This window comes from Trichechus manatus, unplaced genomic scaffold (genome assembly GCF_000243295.1).
Source record: "Trichechus manatus latirostris isolate Lorelei unplaced genomic scaffold, TriManLat1.0 scaffold00017, whole genome shotgun sequence".
NCBI lineage: Eukaryota > Metazoa > Chordata > Mammalia > Sirenia > Trichechidae > Trichechus > Trichechus manatus.
Genome location: NW_004443953.1, coordinates 16868074 through 16884211, shown reverse-complemented (window position 1 = coordinate 16884211; position 16138 = coordinate 16868074). Strand labels below are relative to the sequence as shown.

The 16138-nt window shown below is 35.7% G+C and overlaps 1 protein-coding gene across 1 annotated transcript in view; it reads left to right on the top strand.

Annotated features, from left to right (window-relative positions):
- The window catches only part of SEC63 (SEC63 homolog, protein translocation regulator), a 78702-nt gene extending 63065 nt beyond the window's left edge, over window positions 1–15637 (top strand). The window contains exons 17-21 of the mRNA XM_004372440.3: window positions 1930–2088; window positions 3800–3901; window positions 7776–7874; window positions 11038–11142; window positions 12276–15637. Of these exons, the coding sequence (XP_004372497.1) occupies window positions 1930–2088; window positions 3800–3901; window positions 7776–7874; window positions 11038–11142; window positions 12276–12419 (609 nt within the window). The 3' untranslated portion in view covers window positions 12420–15637. The remainder of the gene's footprint in view (window positions 1–1929; window positions 2089–3799; window positions 3902–7775; window positions 7875–11037; window positions 11143–12275) is intronic.
- Window positions 15638–16138: the final 501 nt, after the last annotated feature.

The following is a 16138-nucleotide window of genomic DNA, read 5'->3' as shown; positions in this document are numbered from 1 at the left end:
CAACAAAATAAATAAAATTTAAACCATCTTTGCATTCCTGGAAAAAATCTCATTTAGTTATATGCGGTGTCCTTTTTATATTTTGTTTGGATTCCCGAGTCTATTTTTGTAAGAGAATATTGGGTTATCATTCTCCTTTCTTTTAATATCGTTGTCAGGTTCTGTATCAGGTTTGTTGGCTTCATTGGAAGTGCTCTCTCTCTTTCCTGAAAGAGTTTGTGTGAGATTGAGTTTCCTTCTTATTTGGAAGAATCCTCTAGGGAAACCATTTGGTCCTGGAATTTTTAAAAGAATTTTAATTATGGATTCTGTTTCTTTAACATATATAAGACTTCAGATTTTCTGTTTTCTTCTCTCAGTTTTGGTAAATTATGGTGTGGTGTAATTGATTGCTTTTGTGTGGGCTTTCTAGCCATGGTCTTGTAACTCCCACCCAGGTGATTGGGCAGGACTGTGTGATAGTGTAATTGTGGCCCACTAAAGGGATGGGTCAGTTTTGTCTTCCCGCTAAAGGGATCGGTCAGTTTTGTCTTAAAAGAGAGCTAATTCCAGAGCAGAGAGCAAGATCCTACCATCACCAAGGAAGAATAGCCAGGAGCAAAGAGTGTGTTCTTTGGACCCGGGATCCCTGCAATGAGAAGCTTCTGGAAGCAGGAGATGAGAGAGAGAGAGCAAGCTGTAACCCTGAAGATGGTGAGAAGCCGTGGCAGCCGAGACCTGGTAGCAGGAGAAGGCATGATGGGCTTCCCGGCCCACAGAGTGAGAAAACTGAATGCCTTTGGGCAGGGCCAGGGAGAGGTGTGCCTGCGAGCACAGCTTGGGAGAGGCTGTCCTGATGAAAGAACTGTATCCTTAGTGTTCCTGAGCCTGAATTATAACTGTTAAACTTTCCTGATAAACCCAGTAATTGTGAGTGTGGCCTGTGAGTTCTGTGTGGCTATTTCAATGAGTAATGGAACCCAGCAGAGAAGTAGAGAGTACTGTGGGAGGAACGGTTGGTGTCAGAATTGGTAATGATGGTGGAGAGAGAAGGCATGTCTGACCTCTGCCTCATGGGAATCAACCTTCGGCTGTTGATCTTGGTTCTCCTTCCCCCTTGTGAAATTAAAGGAGGTCAGACACTGCCCCCATGCTGTTTTTACATATGTTTTCAGGGAATTTGTTCATTTCCTCTAAGTTATCAAATTTATTGGCATAAAGTTACTCATATCATCTTTTATTTTTAATGTGTTAGATCTATAGTGATGTCTTCTTTTTTATTCCTAATATTAGTAATCTGTGTTCTCTTTTCTCTTGAACAGTCTTGCCTAGAGGTTTGTTAATTTTTTTAATCTTTTCAAAGAGTCAGCTTTTGGTTTTGCTTGAGTTTCCTTTTTGTATATCTGATTTCTTTGTCATTTATTTTTGGTGTTTATTGTTTACTTCCTTCTGCTTTGCATTTAATTTGCTGTTCTTTTTCCTCTTGAGGTAGAAGAATATGTTGCCTGAGACACTGGCTTTCCTTATTGCATTATACCCTGTCAGTTATAGAAAATGATACTAAACTCTTAAAGCAGTATTTTTTTTATGAACTTCTGTTTCCCCTCCTTAAATAAAATATACTATGTAATTGACGTCTTTGAAAGATGAGACATCTTAGCCATTGTGATAGTGTACTTTGCAAATAGAAATAAAATATTTTTGTTTCAGAAACTGTGAAGAATGAATAAAGTAACTAATAATAGACAAAAAACAAATGTTAACATCTCCAGTCAGTCTCCCACATCTTTATAACTAACTTTTTATAATTAAAAAAAATTCTGTATGAATAGTGAAATTATAACCTTCAGCCAGTTTAATTATAATCACAGTAAGTTAGCTTCAGGGACTCAGAATAATATATCCTCACTGAGATATTTAGAAGTTTTTATGGTTGCTTTTTGCTTTCAGGAAGCTGTAGTAAAGGAAGATGAAGAAGAAGTGTCTGACAAAGGCAGTGATTCTGAAGAAGAAGAAACCAATAGAGATTCCCAAAGTGAAAAGGAAGATGGTAGTGACAGAGACTCTGATAGAGAGCAAGATGAAAAGCAAAACAAAGATGATGAAGCAGTAAGACTTACGTTATGGGTTTAAATAATTGAATTGTAATTCCAATTATTTTTAGATTTTGTTGTTTGTTGGCTTATCTTAAACAATACCAGTATATTTTATGATAATTCTTAATATATTACTTTGTAAAGAATATTTTCGAGGGATAAAAGTCAAAGCTATAAATGAAAATTGTTTTTAACAAAGATCAGAAATCCTAGTTTTCTTAAATTGCTAGATAGAGTAGGACCTGGGTCTGAAATAAAGTCAGTTTGGTCTCTGAAGGATTTTTCAGAGTTGGAGATATTTCTGGAAACATGAATAAGGGAATGTGGGTTATGAAATAGGTAGCAGGTTCCAGGTGACATTTAGAGTAAAGAAACATTACTGTTGATCCTAATGTCAAGAAGTTGGTTAAGGGAAAAGCAAATATTTACATAATGCCTCTTTGTTTCAAGGAATATATAAGATATTAAGGACAGAGGGTATGTCTAAGGAATTTATTAGAATAGTGAGGGTATAGAGTATAGGAAAAAAAAATCTCACTGCATGGCATTAAGTTTCATGTGACTTATGGGAGGGCTGTAGAGAAGAATGTGTTTGTTAGACAAATAATGATCCTTAGAGAGGCTTAAACTGCAAAGGAACTGTAAACTGATGGGCCATTTCCTTGTTTGTTAGTGTTGTTCTTTTTGACTGGGCCATTGATCTAAAAGTAACTCTTGTGGTTTGGGAGAGAAAGAGGGATCCTCTGAATAACCTCTGAGGCAAAAGGAGAGGCCAAAAAGAGGGAAAGGTAAAGGGTGCAGGATAAAACAGGTAACGTGTAAAGAAATAACGCACCCATCCTTGGCAGTGGTGAAAATAAATAAATAAATAAGGATGGTTTTTAGCAGTTGCTAGGACTTGGCTTTTTTTTTGTACTTCAGGCGTTAAATTGATTGCCAGGAAATTAAAACCTATGGAGAAATTATTTCCACAGCCTCGCATTTGATAACATGTTAACATATTCTTGTTTGAGTAGGTTAGGATTAGTAGAGGTGACTTGTAGGGTTTAACAGACTAATTTCTTCAGGTGACCAATAATACAGCAAATTGTTTATTTATTATCTGTCACATTGTAGATAATGTCTGTTTCTGTCCTTGAATGATTTGTAGGCTAGTGGGGAAAACAGGCTTATAAATAAACATTATAGTACATAACAGATTGTCCACATTTACACAAGGTGTAGTGATAGCACAAAGGAGATTGATCACCTCAGTCCTTAGATAGAGGGACATTTATGGCAGACTTTACACATGTGTTCTGACTTCAGGCTTTAGCTGGTTTTGAAAGAATAATGAGTAGGAATTTGCCAGGCAGAGAAAGGGAAAAACAAAATTTCTAAACAGGGTTTAGGAGTGAAACAGCTTGGTGAGTTCAGAGAAGTGTAAGTAGTTTGAAATGACTAGAATAAAAGGTGCAAGGAGGAAAGCAGTGACAAGTGACTGGAGAAGTAGGCCAGGGTCAGATCATGAATGGCTGGCTAGTTCATGCTAAAGGGATTAGACTGATTTATAAAAACAATTACAAGTTTTGAGCAGGGAAATGATCAGATTTGTGGGACTGAGCTCATTCTAACCCTAATTAGTCAGTTAGCATTGTCAGGAATAATAGCTAGAAGAAGATGAGAACTCCTCAGAGTGATTGTAAACATACTTGATTTCAAATATTTTAATTTTTCTTTCCTAGGAATGGCAAGAATTACAACAGAGTATACAACGAAAGGAGAGAGCTCTGCTGGAAACCAAATCAAAGATAACACATCCTGTTTATAGTCTTTACTTTCCTGAGGTGAGTTCCTAGTGATTTCCTTCTTCTGTTCACTTTTTTCTCAGATATTTCTGTTTGCCTCCTAGCTCTCTGTGGTGTGAACCAGCTCAGATATGCTAAATGTGGTCTATTCTTGACAGATCTCATTTTTAAAAGATACATGACAATGTGGGATTGTTCATTTTTAAGTATTTCTGTGGCTTCTTGTGTTTTTATCTTCTGTGCCCAGGTTACTGGGGGTTGCACTTAACGATGACTTCTCATTAGAAGTTCAGGCAGTGCATATTTTATCTTTGACTGCTTGACCTTCGTGAATCCCTTACCCCTACCAATTTTTAAATAGGATGAAAAAAACTCTGAAATTTTCTCCATGGGTTTTCTCAAAGGGTCCTATACTGGCACCTGGAGCCACTAGGCTTGTTCTGGTCCTGATAATTGCCCCAGTCCATGGAAATGGGTGAGCCCATGGCTGTGGAACCAGCTGTGTTCTCAGGCTGAACAACATTCAGTAAGAACAAAGAGCGTGACTGATCTACGAGCTCAGGACAGATCATTTTCAACGCTGTTTGTTCTCTTATCCTTGTTTACTTTGTGGTCATGGTCTGCTCAACTTTCAGTCTTTTGACAGGCTGTGTTGTTTGTCTTTCAGACTAATTTGGGATTCCCTTGACATTTTGCTTTTGAGGATGAGTCTGTCTGTGGAGCAGAGGTGAAGAACTGGTTGCCCTTATTCAGGGAAGCTGCTTCACAGACTGCCTCACAGCTTTGTCACAGATCTTCTGCTCACCACTCATGTTTGGCAGCTGATTTCATGTATAAGTTTGCTTTCCACTTTAGAATGTCAATCCAGAGTTGTTAGGGGCTACTTATGGCAAATCACTAAATAATGTGGCTTTCCTAATAATAAATGAGTGGCTCTGCACAGACTGTTTTGACTTGGAGAGAAATCTGCCCAGGATTCCAACTTAATGCACACACTGATCTTCTGGCATGTCCTGAACTTTAGCTCACCTGTTAAGGGGCATTTTGCCTGTTGCAGAGGTAGTCTGCCAACACTAAGCATCCTGAAATCAAGTGAATAAATTCCACTCAGGAATTGATTTAAAAAGTAACACAGGATGCTATAAGCTGCATAATTTATACCGATATAACAGTTTCATTTTGGACCATGCTTAGTTCGTAAGTGAAGCATTCATTCACTCCCTTAGAACATTTTGAAAGTGAAATTGCCTTTTTCTAATGTAATCTACATCCACATGGTTTGATGAACATCTCAAAGTACCATTTCTCAGATAAAATTTACTTAGGCTCTTCCTAACATTACCTCTCTGTCATCCTATCTTAATTTCCTAGGGCCTCCATAATAAAGTACCACAAATGGGTAACTTTAAAGAACAGAAATTTATTTTCTCATAGCTCAAGTAACTGGCAGTCTGAATTCAGGGTGTTGGCTCCAGGGGAAGGTCTTTTCTTTGTGTCTTTCAGCTTCTGGTAGCTACTGGCAGTTCTTGGTGTTCCTGGGTTTGTAGGTTCATCTGCCTGCATCTTCACATGGTGTCTTCCCTGTGTGTGTCTTTCCATGTCTGTTTTCCCCTTTAAGACACCACTCAGAATGAATTAGGTTTAGGACCCATCCATGACCTTCATTAACATAACAAGCAAAACCCTACTTCCAAACAGTGTCACATTCACAGGTACTTGAAGTTAGGACTTCAGCATATGTTTTGGGGGATACAGTTCAGTCCATAACACTTTCCATGTGCCTACCTAACTACTGAACTACCCACCTAAATTACTTAAAGTTTTACATTAATAATTAACTTACAGGTTATTAAAAATAATTTATTATATTTAGTGTGTTAAAGATTGTTTGGAATCTCATAAAACATAAAAATAATTTTGTATAAAGTGCACATAACTCATGGTAGAGCATCTCTTTCTCAACATGTGCATCAAAGAGCCTAGGCACAAGTGCAGTGCCATTGACTGGTATTCATTAGGCTCTTAACAAATGTTCTTGAATGATTCTCATTTTAATCAAACTGCTCAGGAGAGAACGGCATTCTCCAAGTGGGAGGGAATGAAAAAATGCACATTCTTGAACATATCCCAGTGCTGTTTATGTTACTACATACATGTTTTAGACAATGAAATGTCAGAATCACTTTAATAATAATGTTTCTCATTTCACTGATAATCTTAAGTATCATTTATTGCACTTAGTGTGTTAGGCATTCTATTGTGTATTTTACCTGTATTATTTCATTTTCACAACACTGCCTGAGGTAGGCACTCATCAGTTAACGGAGAAGGAAACCAAGACTTGGATGAAGTAACCCAGGTCTGTGTGACTCTCAAACAAGTGTTGGCAGCAAATTACAGCCTGCAGACCAAATCTGATCCACTGCTTGTTTTTGTAAATAAAGTTTTATTGGAGCACAGCCACACTATTTTTGTGCTGTGATGGCAGAGATGACTAGTTGATACAGAGACTGTATGACCCACAAAATTACTCTCTGGCCTTTTACATGAAAAGTTTGCCAACCACTACTCAAAAGCCCAGGTATTAATACTCCACTTCGAGTCCATTATGTTTTTATACACTTGTGTGTATGCACAAATACGTAAACAAACATACATACACAGATATACGCACCGTGGTAGTCTTAACTCTTGGATTAATCTAAGACTTAAACAGAATTGAGTTTTCTTGTTTGGCACTGCTCACATTCACATCATCCTGCACTTATGATTTATTTGTTAGCCTTATTGATGTTGCAGTGCTTTGTAGTGTAAAGTATGTAAGCAAAAGAGCTTGTGGTTGCATTTGGTGTAGCATTATTAGATAATAAATGAAATTTTAACCTCTAATGGTTAAAATAAAATAGAAAGTACAGTGATTTTGGTTTAAAACATATTGTCCCTATGAAACTTACTTTCAGTTAAAAAAAAATTAACAATTTAGATAATTGAGAATTTAGAATAGTCTAGTATTTTAGTTAAATGAGTATTTAGAGTATTCTGTAGTTTATTTTTAGCTCCAAAATATTTTTCTTTAAGCCATTTTGGAAAGATATCTTCCCTACCTCATTCTTAAACAGAGGGTGCAAAACAGACCACTAAACAGTTACTGACACGTGCTGTAATCCAGCAGTGGGCTCTGAGCACACTGAGGTTTGGTGCTTCCAGACAGCTTGGCCTTCTAAATATATTTTTAATTTATTATTTTATTTCTATAGTTTTTTGTCTCTTGTTCTGTCTTTCCTCCCTGTTGTGATTCTGTATTCTGGTGGCATTTCTTTTATGCAGCTCTTTTTCTGTTTCTGATCTCTCGTGGACTAAAACTAGAAATGCTAAGCTTATTAATACATGTGCAGTGAAAGATATAAATAGGCTCTTAGAATCTAAGATGTTCTTTTATGAGTAAAATGTTTTAATGTCTTGATTTCTGATTTGGCTGCTCCGGTTCCCTCCACTCCTACTTTCTGGCTTTGCATATTACTAGGTAATATTACTAAAATTATTTGCTAGATGATATTTTAATAGTTTATATAGTTTTCTTTTTTAGAATCTGTTAGCACTTAATTAAGGTATATCAGGAGTTTTTAATATGGAAACCCATTAGTAGGTTTTAAGGGGCCATTGAAACCCCTAAAACTGTGTACAAAGTTCTTTTGGGGAGCACATCTACAGACAGTGAAGAACGATTTATTTACTCTGTATTTATGGAACACTGTTTTGTATCGGATAGTGTGTCAGTGCTAGGCATGTAGCACTAAACAATGTTTATAGTATCCTTAGAGTAAGACAAGCCAAAACTCTGTTTCTCCAGTTCTTTCTGATTGTTTATGCTGTCTCTCTCTCTTTTTTTTTTCTTTTAATTTTTTCTTCCCAGGAAAAACAAGAATGGTGGTGGCTTTATATTGCAGACAGGAAGGAACAGACATTAATATCTATGCCATATCATGTGTGTACACTAAAAGATACCGAAGAGGTAATTACTCAACAGTATTATTTCTGTTTTTAAAAATGTACAATATTTCACCATCATGATGCTTTGTAAAATCTTTCCCATATTTGGTTGATTGCATTTTATTTGTTAGGATATTTTATAACTGTTCTCTAATTTTTTTGTGGGGGGCTTCTTGGAAATTTATAAAGTATTGATTTGTCAAAGGTAGGTGACTTGGTCTCCATGTATTTTGGGGAGTTTTCACTTGTTAGTGCCTAAGAACATGTACCTTTTCTCCTCCTCTCTGGAATTTAGTGATAATTTGCAAACAGTTGATGATTTTTCTCCTCACTGGAGTAGTGCTAGGTATTATACTATTTGTCTTAGAAAAATATCTAAGAACTGGTGATTTTGACTTTTTTCAGTGGAATTTTTGGTTGCACAGCATTGTCCGCTATTAATGACATATTTTGTGATGAACATATTTTACCCTTGGGAATTGCTTTCTGTTTTGTTTTTTCTTCTTCTTCTTTTTTTTAAATGTGTTATCTTTCCTAGGGAGATGGTTCTGTCTGTTTGGACTCAGTGGGCAAAGCCAAGGCTTTTGGATTTCAAGATAGTTATATAACATTTATTTTTAATCAGAGAAGTTGTGTGTGTGTGTTTTTTTCCCTTTATAATCAAGTGGTAAACATGAAGAAATTTAGTGTTGTTTATTTATTTGACACTTAAAGCCATCTTAAGAATATTTCTTTGACAGTAATTTCATTTTATTTAAAATTTAGATATTTTTTAATAGGTAATACATTCACCTTGTTTAAAATTTCAGAAGATGCTTAAGTGCATACAGTGAAAAATCTTGCACATTGTCTCAGTCACCTGTTCGCCTTCCTAGAGACCATAAATGTTTTCAACTTTTTGTGTATTCTTCATATTGTATACAGATTGCAAGCAACTACATATGTGTATTTTTCCCAATTTTACACAAAAGGTAGCATATACTCTGTTCTGCACCTTAACTTTTTCTCTCAGTAATATAACTTGGAATTTGTTCCATGTTAGTAGGTAAAAAACTTCCTTATTTGCATGATATTCTTTTGTGTGGATGTACTAATATTTATTTAATACTCCCCTATTAGTGGATTGGCCAAGTTGTTCTGGTCTTTTGCTGCAGTGAATAAGCAGGCATGTCATTTGTGCATTGCAAACATACCTGTAGGATAAATTCATAGAGATAGAATTGGTAGGTCAGAGGCTGTGTACATCTGTAGTTTTGATAGATATTGCTAGGTATTTCTCCACAGAGGGAATGAATGTCTAAGTATACTTGTTGCCTCTTAGTGTGTTGTCAGACATTTGAATGTCATTGCTAATCAGAAGGGTGAAAAATAGTTTCTCAGTGTAAGTTTCTCCTTCTGATCTTTTATTTAAAAATTTTTCAAACCTATAGAGAAATGGTAAGCACAGTACCATGAACCCATATACCCTTCACCTAGATTCACCAATTGTTAACATTTTGCCGTGTTTGTTTTGTCTCTCTCTCTCTATATATATGTACACACACACACACACAGACACACACAGACACACAGACACACACACAGACACACACAGACACAGACACACAGACACACACACACACACAGACACACACACACACAGTTTTCCTCCGAACCGTTTGAGGTACTTGTAGACGTTACGACATTATACCTCTAAGTACTTGAGCGTGTGTCTCCTATCCAAGGGTCTTCTCCTACATAAGCACAATATAATTATTGTACTCAGGAAATTTAACAGTTGTATTATTATCTAATATACAGTCCATCTTCAAATTTCCCCAAATATTGCACTCATGTATGTTTTAATTTTTTTTAAATTCAGGATCCAGTCAAGGGTCATACATTGCAATTGGTTGTCATGTCCCTTTAGTCTAGAACACTTCCTTGGCCCTTTTCTTTTTTAATCTTCCATGTCATTGCCATTTTTGAAGAGTCCAGGCAAGGTATTTTATTAGAATATCCCTCAGTTTGAATTTGTCTCATTGTTGAGGTACTCGTGATTATATTTATCTTAAATATTGGGGCAAGAATACTACATAGGTGATAAATCTTTCTTAGTGTAACACATCAGGGGTACATGTTATCAGTTTGTCCTACACTGGTGATGTTAAGGTTGATCATTTAGTTAAGGCTTTTATATATTGTAAAGATATTTTTCCTCTCTAATCTGTGGGATGATATTTGAGCACTGTGAATATCCTGTTCTCCAGTAGTCTTAACCTATTCATGTTAGCATACATTCTTACCTGAATCAATTTTTTACTGTGCTAGTCGTATTCAGTGTAGTTTTAATTTTATATTTCTCTTCAGAGTGAAGCTGAACATCTTTCAGTGTGTCTGAGTTGTATTTCTTTTTCTGTCTGTACTTGACCATTGTTCTTTTTTGTCAGTTTGTAGACAAATGTTCTCGTATTAGGAAATCAGCCCTTTGTGATGCAAGTTGCAAATATTTCTCTCCAATTTATTTTACTATTATTATGGTGGCTTTAACAAGTCAGAAGTATAAATATTCACTTGTCTATTTTATGTAGTGTGGTTTAGTAATCTTTTATGGCTTCTAGGTTTTGTGTCATAATTAGAAAGGCCAAACTATGAGATTATTTTTTTAAAAAAGATTTTCCCATGATTTCTTCTAGTTTTTTTTTTAATGTCATATATTAATATATAATCTTCACTACAAAATCTGAATTTGGAGATTGGAGGCAGGTCACCAGAACCATCCACATGTCATTTTTCTACATCTGTTCTTCCTTTGTCCAAGTGAGATTCTATCAAGAGGAATCTCCTAAGAGTTTGTTACTCTTTATATTTGAAGTTTATGATTTGATGGGAGATAAAATACCTTCTTGACCTTTTAAGGCATTGGGCTTATCCTAGAAATAAGAAAATTTAGCAAGAATTATCTTCTGTCTTGTGAAGTCTACTGTTTATTAATTGCAATGTTTCATTTATTTAGACTTTTATATACTTCGATTTTTTTTTTGAGGGGAGGGTTATGACTTTTGTAACATTTATTAGGACTCCCTATATCATCTCATTAAACACCTAGCTATTAAATAATTTGGTCTTAGAATTTTAGGAGTGAGCTATTATTTTCTCCTTTTGTTTCCTTAAAATATAGATCAAGTGCTGATTTTATCTTCTAGGTAGAATTGAAGTTCCCTGCACCAGGCAAGCCTGGAAATTATCAGTATACGGTGTTTCTGAGATCAGACTCCTATATGGGTTTGGATCAGATTAAGCCATTGAAGGTAAGAATAGAGACTCTTCAATAAATATGATTGTCTATTTGAATAAGTGCTTACTGTACTTTGGAGCCCTGGAAAGGTCAGCAGTTCAAATCCACCAGCTGCTCCTTGGAAACCTTATGGGGCAGTTCTGTAAGGTTGCTGTGAGTCGGAATCAATTCGACATCAAGTATACTAGGGAAGCATCTCTAGTTTTGAAACGTAGAGTAATAGGAGAAGGAAAAAAGAGATCATTTAATATTTTATAAAGGACACACTTGATGGGCTACTCTTTTAATAATAAACTTAAGCTTTTGAGTTAGAGTTTAAGGAGTGTAGTGATTTAGAGCCTTGGAATAGAAATTACTTAAATAATATATTTTAATGTGCTGTAATATGCTGTAAGTTTACAGGGTCTCAGCAAATGAATTCTGTTTGCTTTAGAAAAGCACATGTATTTTTCCTACAGATTCTATTGGAATATTTATTAATTTCTGGAATTAATTTGTTTTTTTTATGTTAGCACATACACATTCTTGTCATTTGTAGCACATACCCATCAGTATTTACTATTTTACCTTGAACTTTTCATATCAGTGAATTTTTCAGTTATGCTGCAGAGCATGTTTTTTTTAATATGCTGCAAAGATTGAGCTAAAGTCTTGTTGCACTATATACTGGAGTCCTGGACAGAGTAAAGGGAGCCAGTAAACGCAAGCCTCTTTTTTTTCCCATGAGGATATGACATTTCTGTTCATTTCTGGCTATAGAGTTTTACTTCATGGATCTGGAGGGTGCATATCTCTCTGAAAGTTCCACTTGAGTTTTTCTTCCCTCAGCAAAAGATATCACACAGTGTTCTTGCTCAGTAATCACAGTAATTAATGCTTCTGTGCCACAGTATATTCTTAAATAGCATAACTTCTATAAAATCTAAATATCAAACTGTATTAGAAATTTAACTACATTTACATGTTAGTATATTTACCTGCTACATTTCTGGGGTGCAATGTCTATTCCAAATGAATGTATTAGAGTTGCATCCATAAAATCTATGTCTTTGTAATTGTGGTCAAAGAAAACCTTTTATTTACCAGGTATTTCTTCCATTATTCCTCCCCAAATTTCTGATGCCTAAATTTAATCCTTCTTTATAGTTGGAAGTTCATGAGGCTAAACCTGTGCCAGAAAATCACCCACAGTGGGATACAGCAATAGAGGGAGATGAAGACCAGGAGGACAGCGAGGGCTTTGAAGATAGCTTTGAGGAAGAGGAAGAGGAAGAGGAAGATGATGACTAAGCATACTATGAATGGACCACAATATTTGCACATATTTGCAAATTTTTGCTGTTTTGGAAGTGTATAATAAACCAGAAGCAGTGCAGAACTGATGTTGAGGAAGGTATTAGTTTCTTCACTAGAAATTAGAAATGGATGCATAATATAACTAGGCGGTGGTGGTGCCTTGGTACAACCTGAAAAATGCTTAAGGCTTATTAAAGCCTTTCAAGTATGGGATGGTGCATTTATTTCATCTGCAAACGATAATAAATCCTTTGTTATAACCATCCAGAAGTGTGGGCTATGTATTATCTGATCAGTTTATGGTCCCAGTAAAAGTAAAGGTACATGAAAAACAATTTATAAAGAAGCAACTTCTCTTCATTCAGCTTTAGTTTTAGCAAACAGTAAAGTATGATAAACACCACAGTTGAGTTTTAAGTAATATCTGCTCAAGTTTTCAACCTCTTGATAAGCTCTATTATTCATTTACTGACATTTGCAGTGATACAAGAATGTTTATAACAGCTCCATCCATGGCTTTAAACCTTTTATTTTTACCTATCTCGGTCATAAGTTGGTATTCTCTCACATTCCACATAACATAGAGGGCTACATTTTGGTATTTTCCTTTTCTTAATTGCCCAGAGTTATCACACAGATTATAAAAATGGCTTAAAACATTTTTAAGCCTCTATTTTAGCAGACCAGTGCAGGGTCTAATTCTTTTGATAGGCTGTTGGTCTAAAAATGATTATAGGACTATGTGTTCTCTGAATGTTGGTGACTTATGTTATTAAACCTTTTTAAAAAGATTCACTATAAAAGCTGAAATACATTCTTAGCTTTTAATCTACCTGACTCAATCAGAAGCCTTTTAAGGGAAACAGAACATGCAAAGGAGGCGTTTTTTGTATTCATTTTGGACTCCTGTCAATAAAATAGAAGTTTGACTCATTTTATGTTTGTAATGGTGTGTGTCTTTTTACTCCCAGAGAAAGGACTTAAATAGGGCAATTCATTCTTTTATTTTTCAACTAAAAATTTAGTAACCTTGTATATTACTGCTAGAGTGACTGCTGTTTCTGTATAGCACTGAAAAACCTACAAGGGGGAAGGAGTCCACTAACCACAGTGCAACCTGGAAGGATAGTGTTTCTAAAGAGTAGAAATGTGTACATGATGAATCATTGAGGCAAGGTGAATATTTTTATTGCTAGATAGTGAGGAAGCATAAGTAATATTATAGGACTGATTGTGATAATCCCCTCCTATCAGAATCTCCATAGGCCAAAGTACTGTTGGGATACTAATTTGTGACCTTGTTTACATAAAATGTTGATAATTTACGTGCAAAATAACCATTGGTATTTTGTCACTGCAGTAATTGGAAACAAAATTTGAAAATTACCAAAACATGAGAAATCCTCTGGGGGAAAAAAAAAATTACCAAAACATGAATAGCTTTTTGGTTCTAAATTTAGGATGCAGTAATTCCTATCAAATGGTCAAAGCAGTTCTTTCACTGGAAACTTGAGATCACTTGCTTTTCTTTTTAAAGTTGTGAGTGAAACCCTTTCTTGGCAAGCAGGAGGCTGTGTCACTGAGGATTTGTTTCATTTGCTTCATTTTACAAGGAGAGGATGGGTTTAATTTTAGAGGCAAGTTTTTGCTGTGAAGCTGCAGTGTACATCGAGGCATCTGCTGGTCACATAAGTATGGTGAAAGAGAGGCAGCCTTGTTGCGCCAAGTGAAGTGAGAGGTCAGAGAAAACACATCTGTGGCATAAAGTCAAGCAAAGTGTTAAAAATTTCCCTTAAACAATGTGTAGTACACATGATTCCTAGTTTTCTTGATAGGTACTTTTCAAGAAGAGTATTTCTTTTCTCAGTGGGTATTTTGTTTCAAAGAGGCTTTACAAGTTCCTCCAAGCAACTGACTACTTTTGGTTTTTAAGACTCACTGGAAAGGATGACTTCACAACATAATAAACTCACCACAGTGCTTAAAAAACAGTATTACCTAGACGTTAGAAAATTGCTACCTCTGCCAATCCTGGTGTCCTTTGCCCTTGGTAGGGTGTGTGTGTACTCCCAACCAAGTAAAATAAATTGTCCTCTAATGAGTATTTTACGTACCTCTTCCATATTGCGTTAAGGGAAGGACTGAGCCCTCAGTTTATGGTTCTCATCTCTCTAGCAAGTCATTGAACTCTGCATCCCTTCTTTCTTTCTCCGGAATGAGATGTAATAATTTACCCTGGTTTGCTTTTAATCTAATGGGAACTCTTACTGAGGGAAGTTTCAGTTTTGTTCTCATTAAGAAACTGAAATTTTGTCAACAGGAGGGATGAGCAAGCATATAGTTAAAAACACTCATTGTGTGTATACAAAGTGAAACTGGCTGTTTACGAAATTAAGTTACTTAAGTTGTGTAATATTTTTACCTCTTTAAATTGGTGAAGTACCTATTAAGACAAAAAATAGTTTTCCATAAGGAGACTTAGTTACCACAATTGAAAGTACAGTAGTTCTAAACTTGACTATTCTAAAACTTGATGATTGAGGCTGCAGCGTGTTTTCCACATGTATATCTCAATCTCAGTCATATGTTTGTGTCCTTTCTTTTAAATTTTTGTGTATTTTTTTAAAAAATTAAGGAGCACATTGAATAAGGCCCTATGTATAGAATCATAAATACCTTGTACTCCACTTTACTGCTCCCAGCTTGCACTGAGGGTGGAGAAGGGCAAGCCCCCTGAGTGGGGGAGGCTCAGGCTGCGGGTAGATGTAGAGGGGGTGGGTACCAAAGGACTGATGTAGAAATGGAAAAGGGGTGTGTTTGAGGAATGTAAGGAGGCTCTCTGGCCACATTTATCTAGTTATTTGCTTCAGCTAATCAAAACCAGATACTGGAGTTTTCTTGAGTCAAAATTCTTATTTCAAACGTAATTCAGCACCTTGGATGTTTTTTGAGGAGTTGTTCATCATTCATCACATACTGAGTTTCTATGTGCCTGGCTCTGCTTGGATACTGGGGCTATAAAAAAGAGTTCGTGTTTGTAAGGACTCACTGTGGTATTAGGGCAGGAAGATATGGCAATCCATTTAAACCATTTGCCTTAGCTAATGGTCATTGTTTGGAATGCCTTTTGTCTTTCCACTGTAGACAGAGGAATTATCTTTTTTTTTTCTTTAGGTGCTAGCTATTTAATTTGTTGGCTTTTTTTTTTTTTTTTTAATACGCCAGTCCTCATCCTTTGTTTTTAAATGTTTCTTTAAAGCATGTTTTCCCCAAATATTCTGCCTCAACTCCATGAAATCCCGTTTAGTCTGCCTTAAAGTGTAACAACTATCAGTGAACCGTGATGTGACATTTACCAGCTGTGTAGTGATTAGTTCAAGTATGTCTCAAGGCGTTAGCATCAGGCATCGTCACACATATAAACTTGATGCTAGGGCTATTTGATAAAACTGAAAGGAAAAAAAAATGCTGTGACCTTGTACATTTTTCTGTAACCTGAGCTAAAAATCCAAATATAGTAATCATCAACACACTTTAGGGCAGCGGCTTCAGGCAGGGGTGTATATATCCCAGGTGTACACAGATGATCAATCCACTGGGAGAATGTTAAAAAGGTTATTTGTATTTAATCGCATCCTTTTAAATTTCTATTTTTGTGTGTTTTATAATGTACATAATATATTGTACAATTGTACACGTATAATTTATAAATA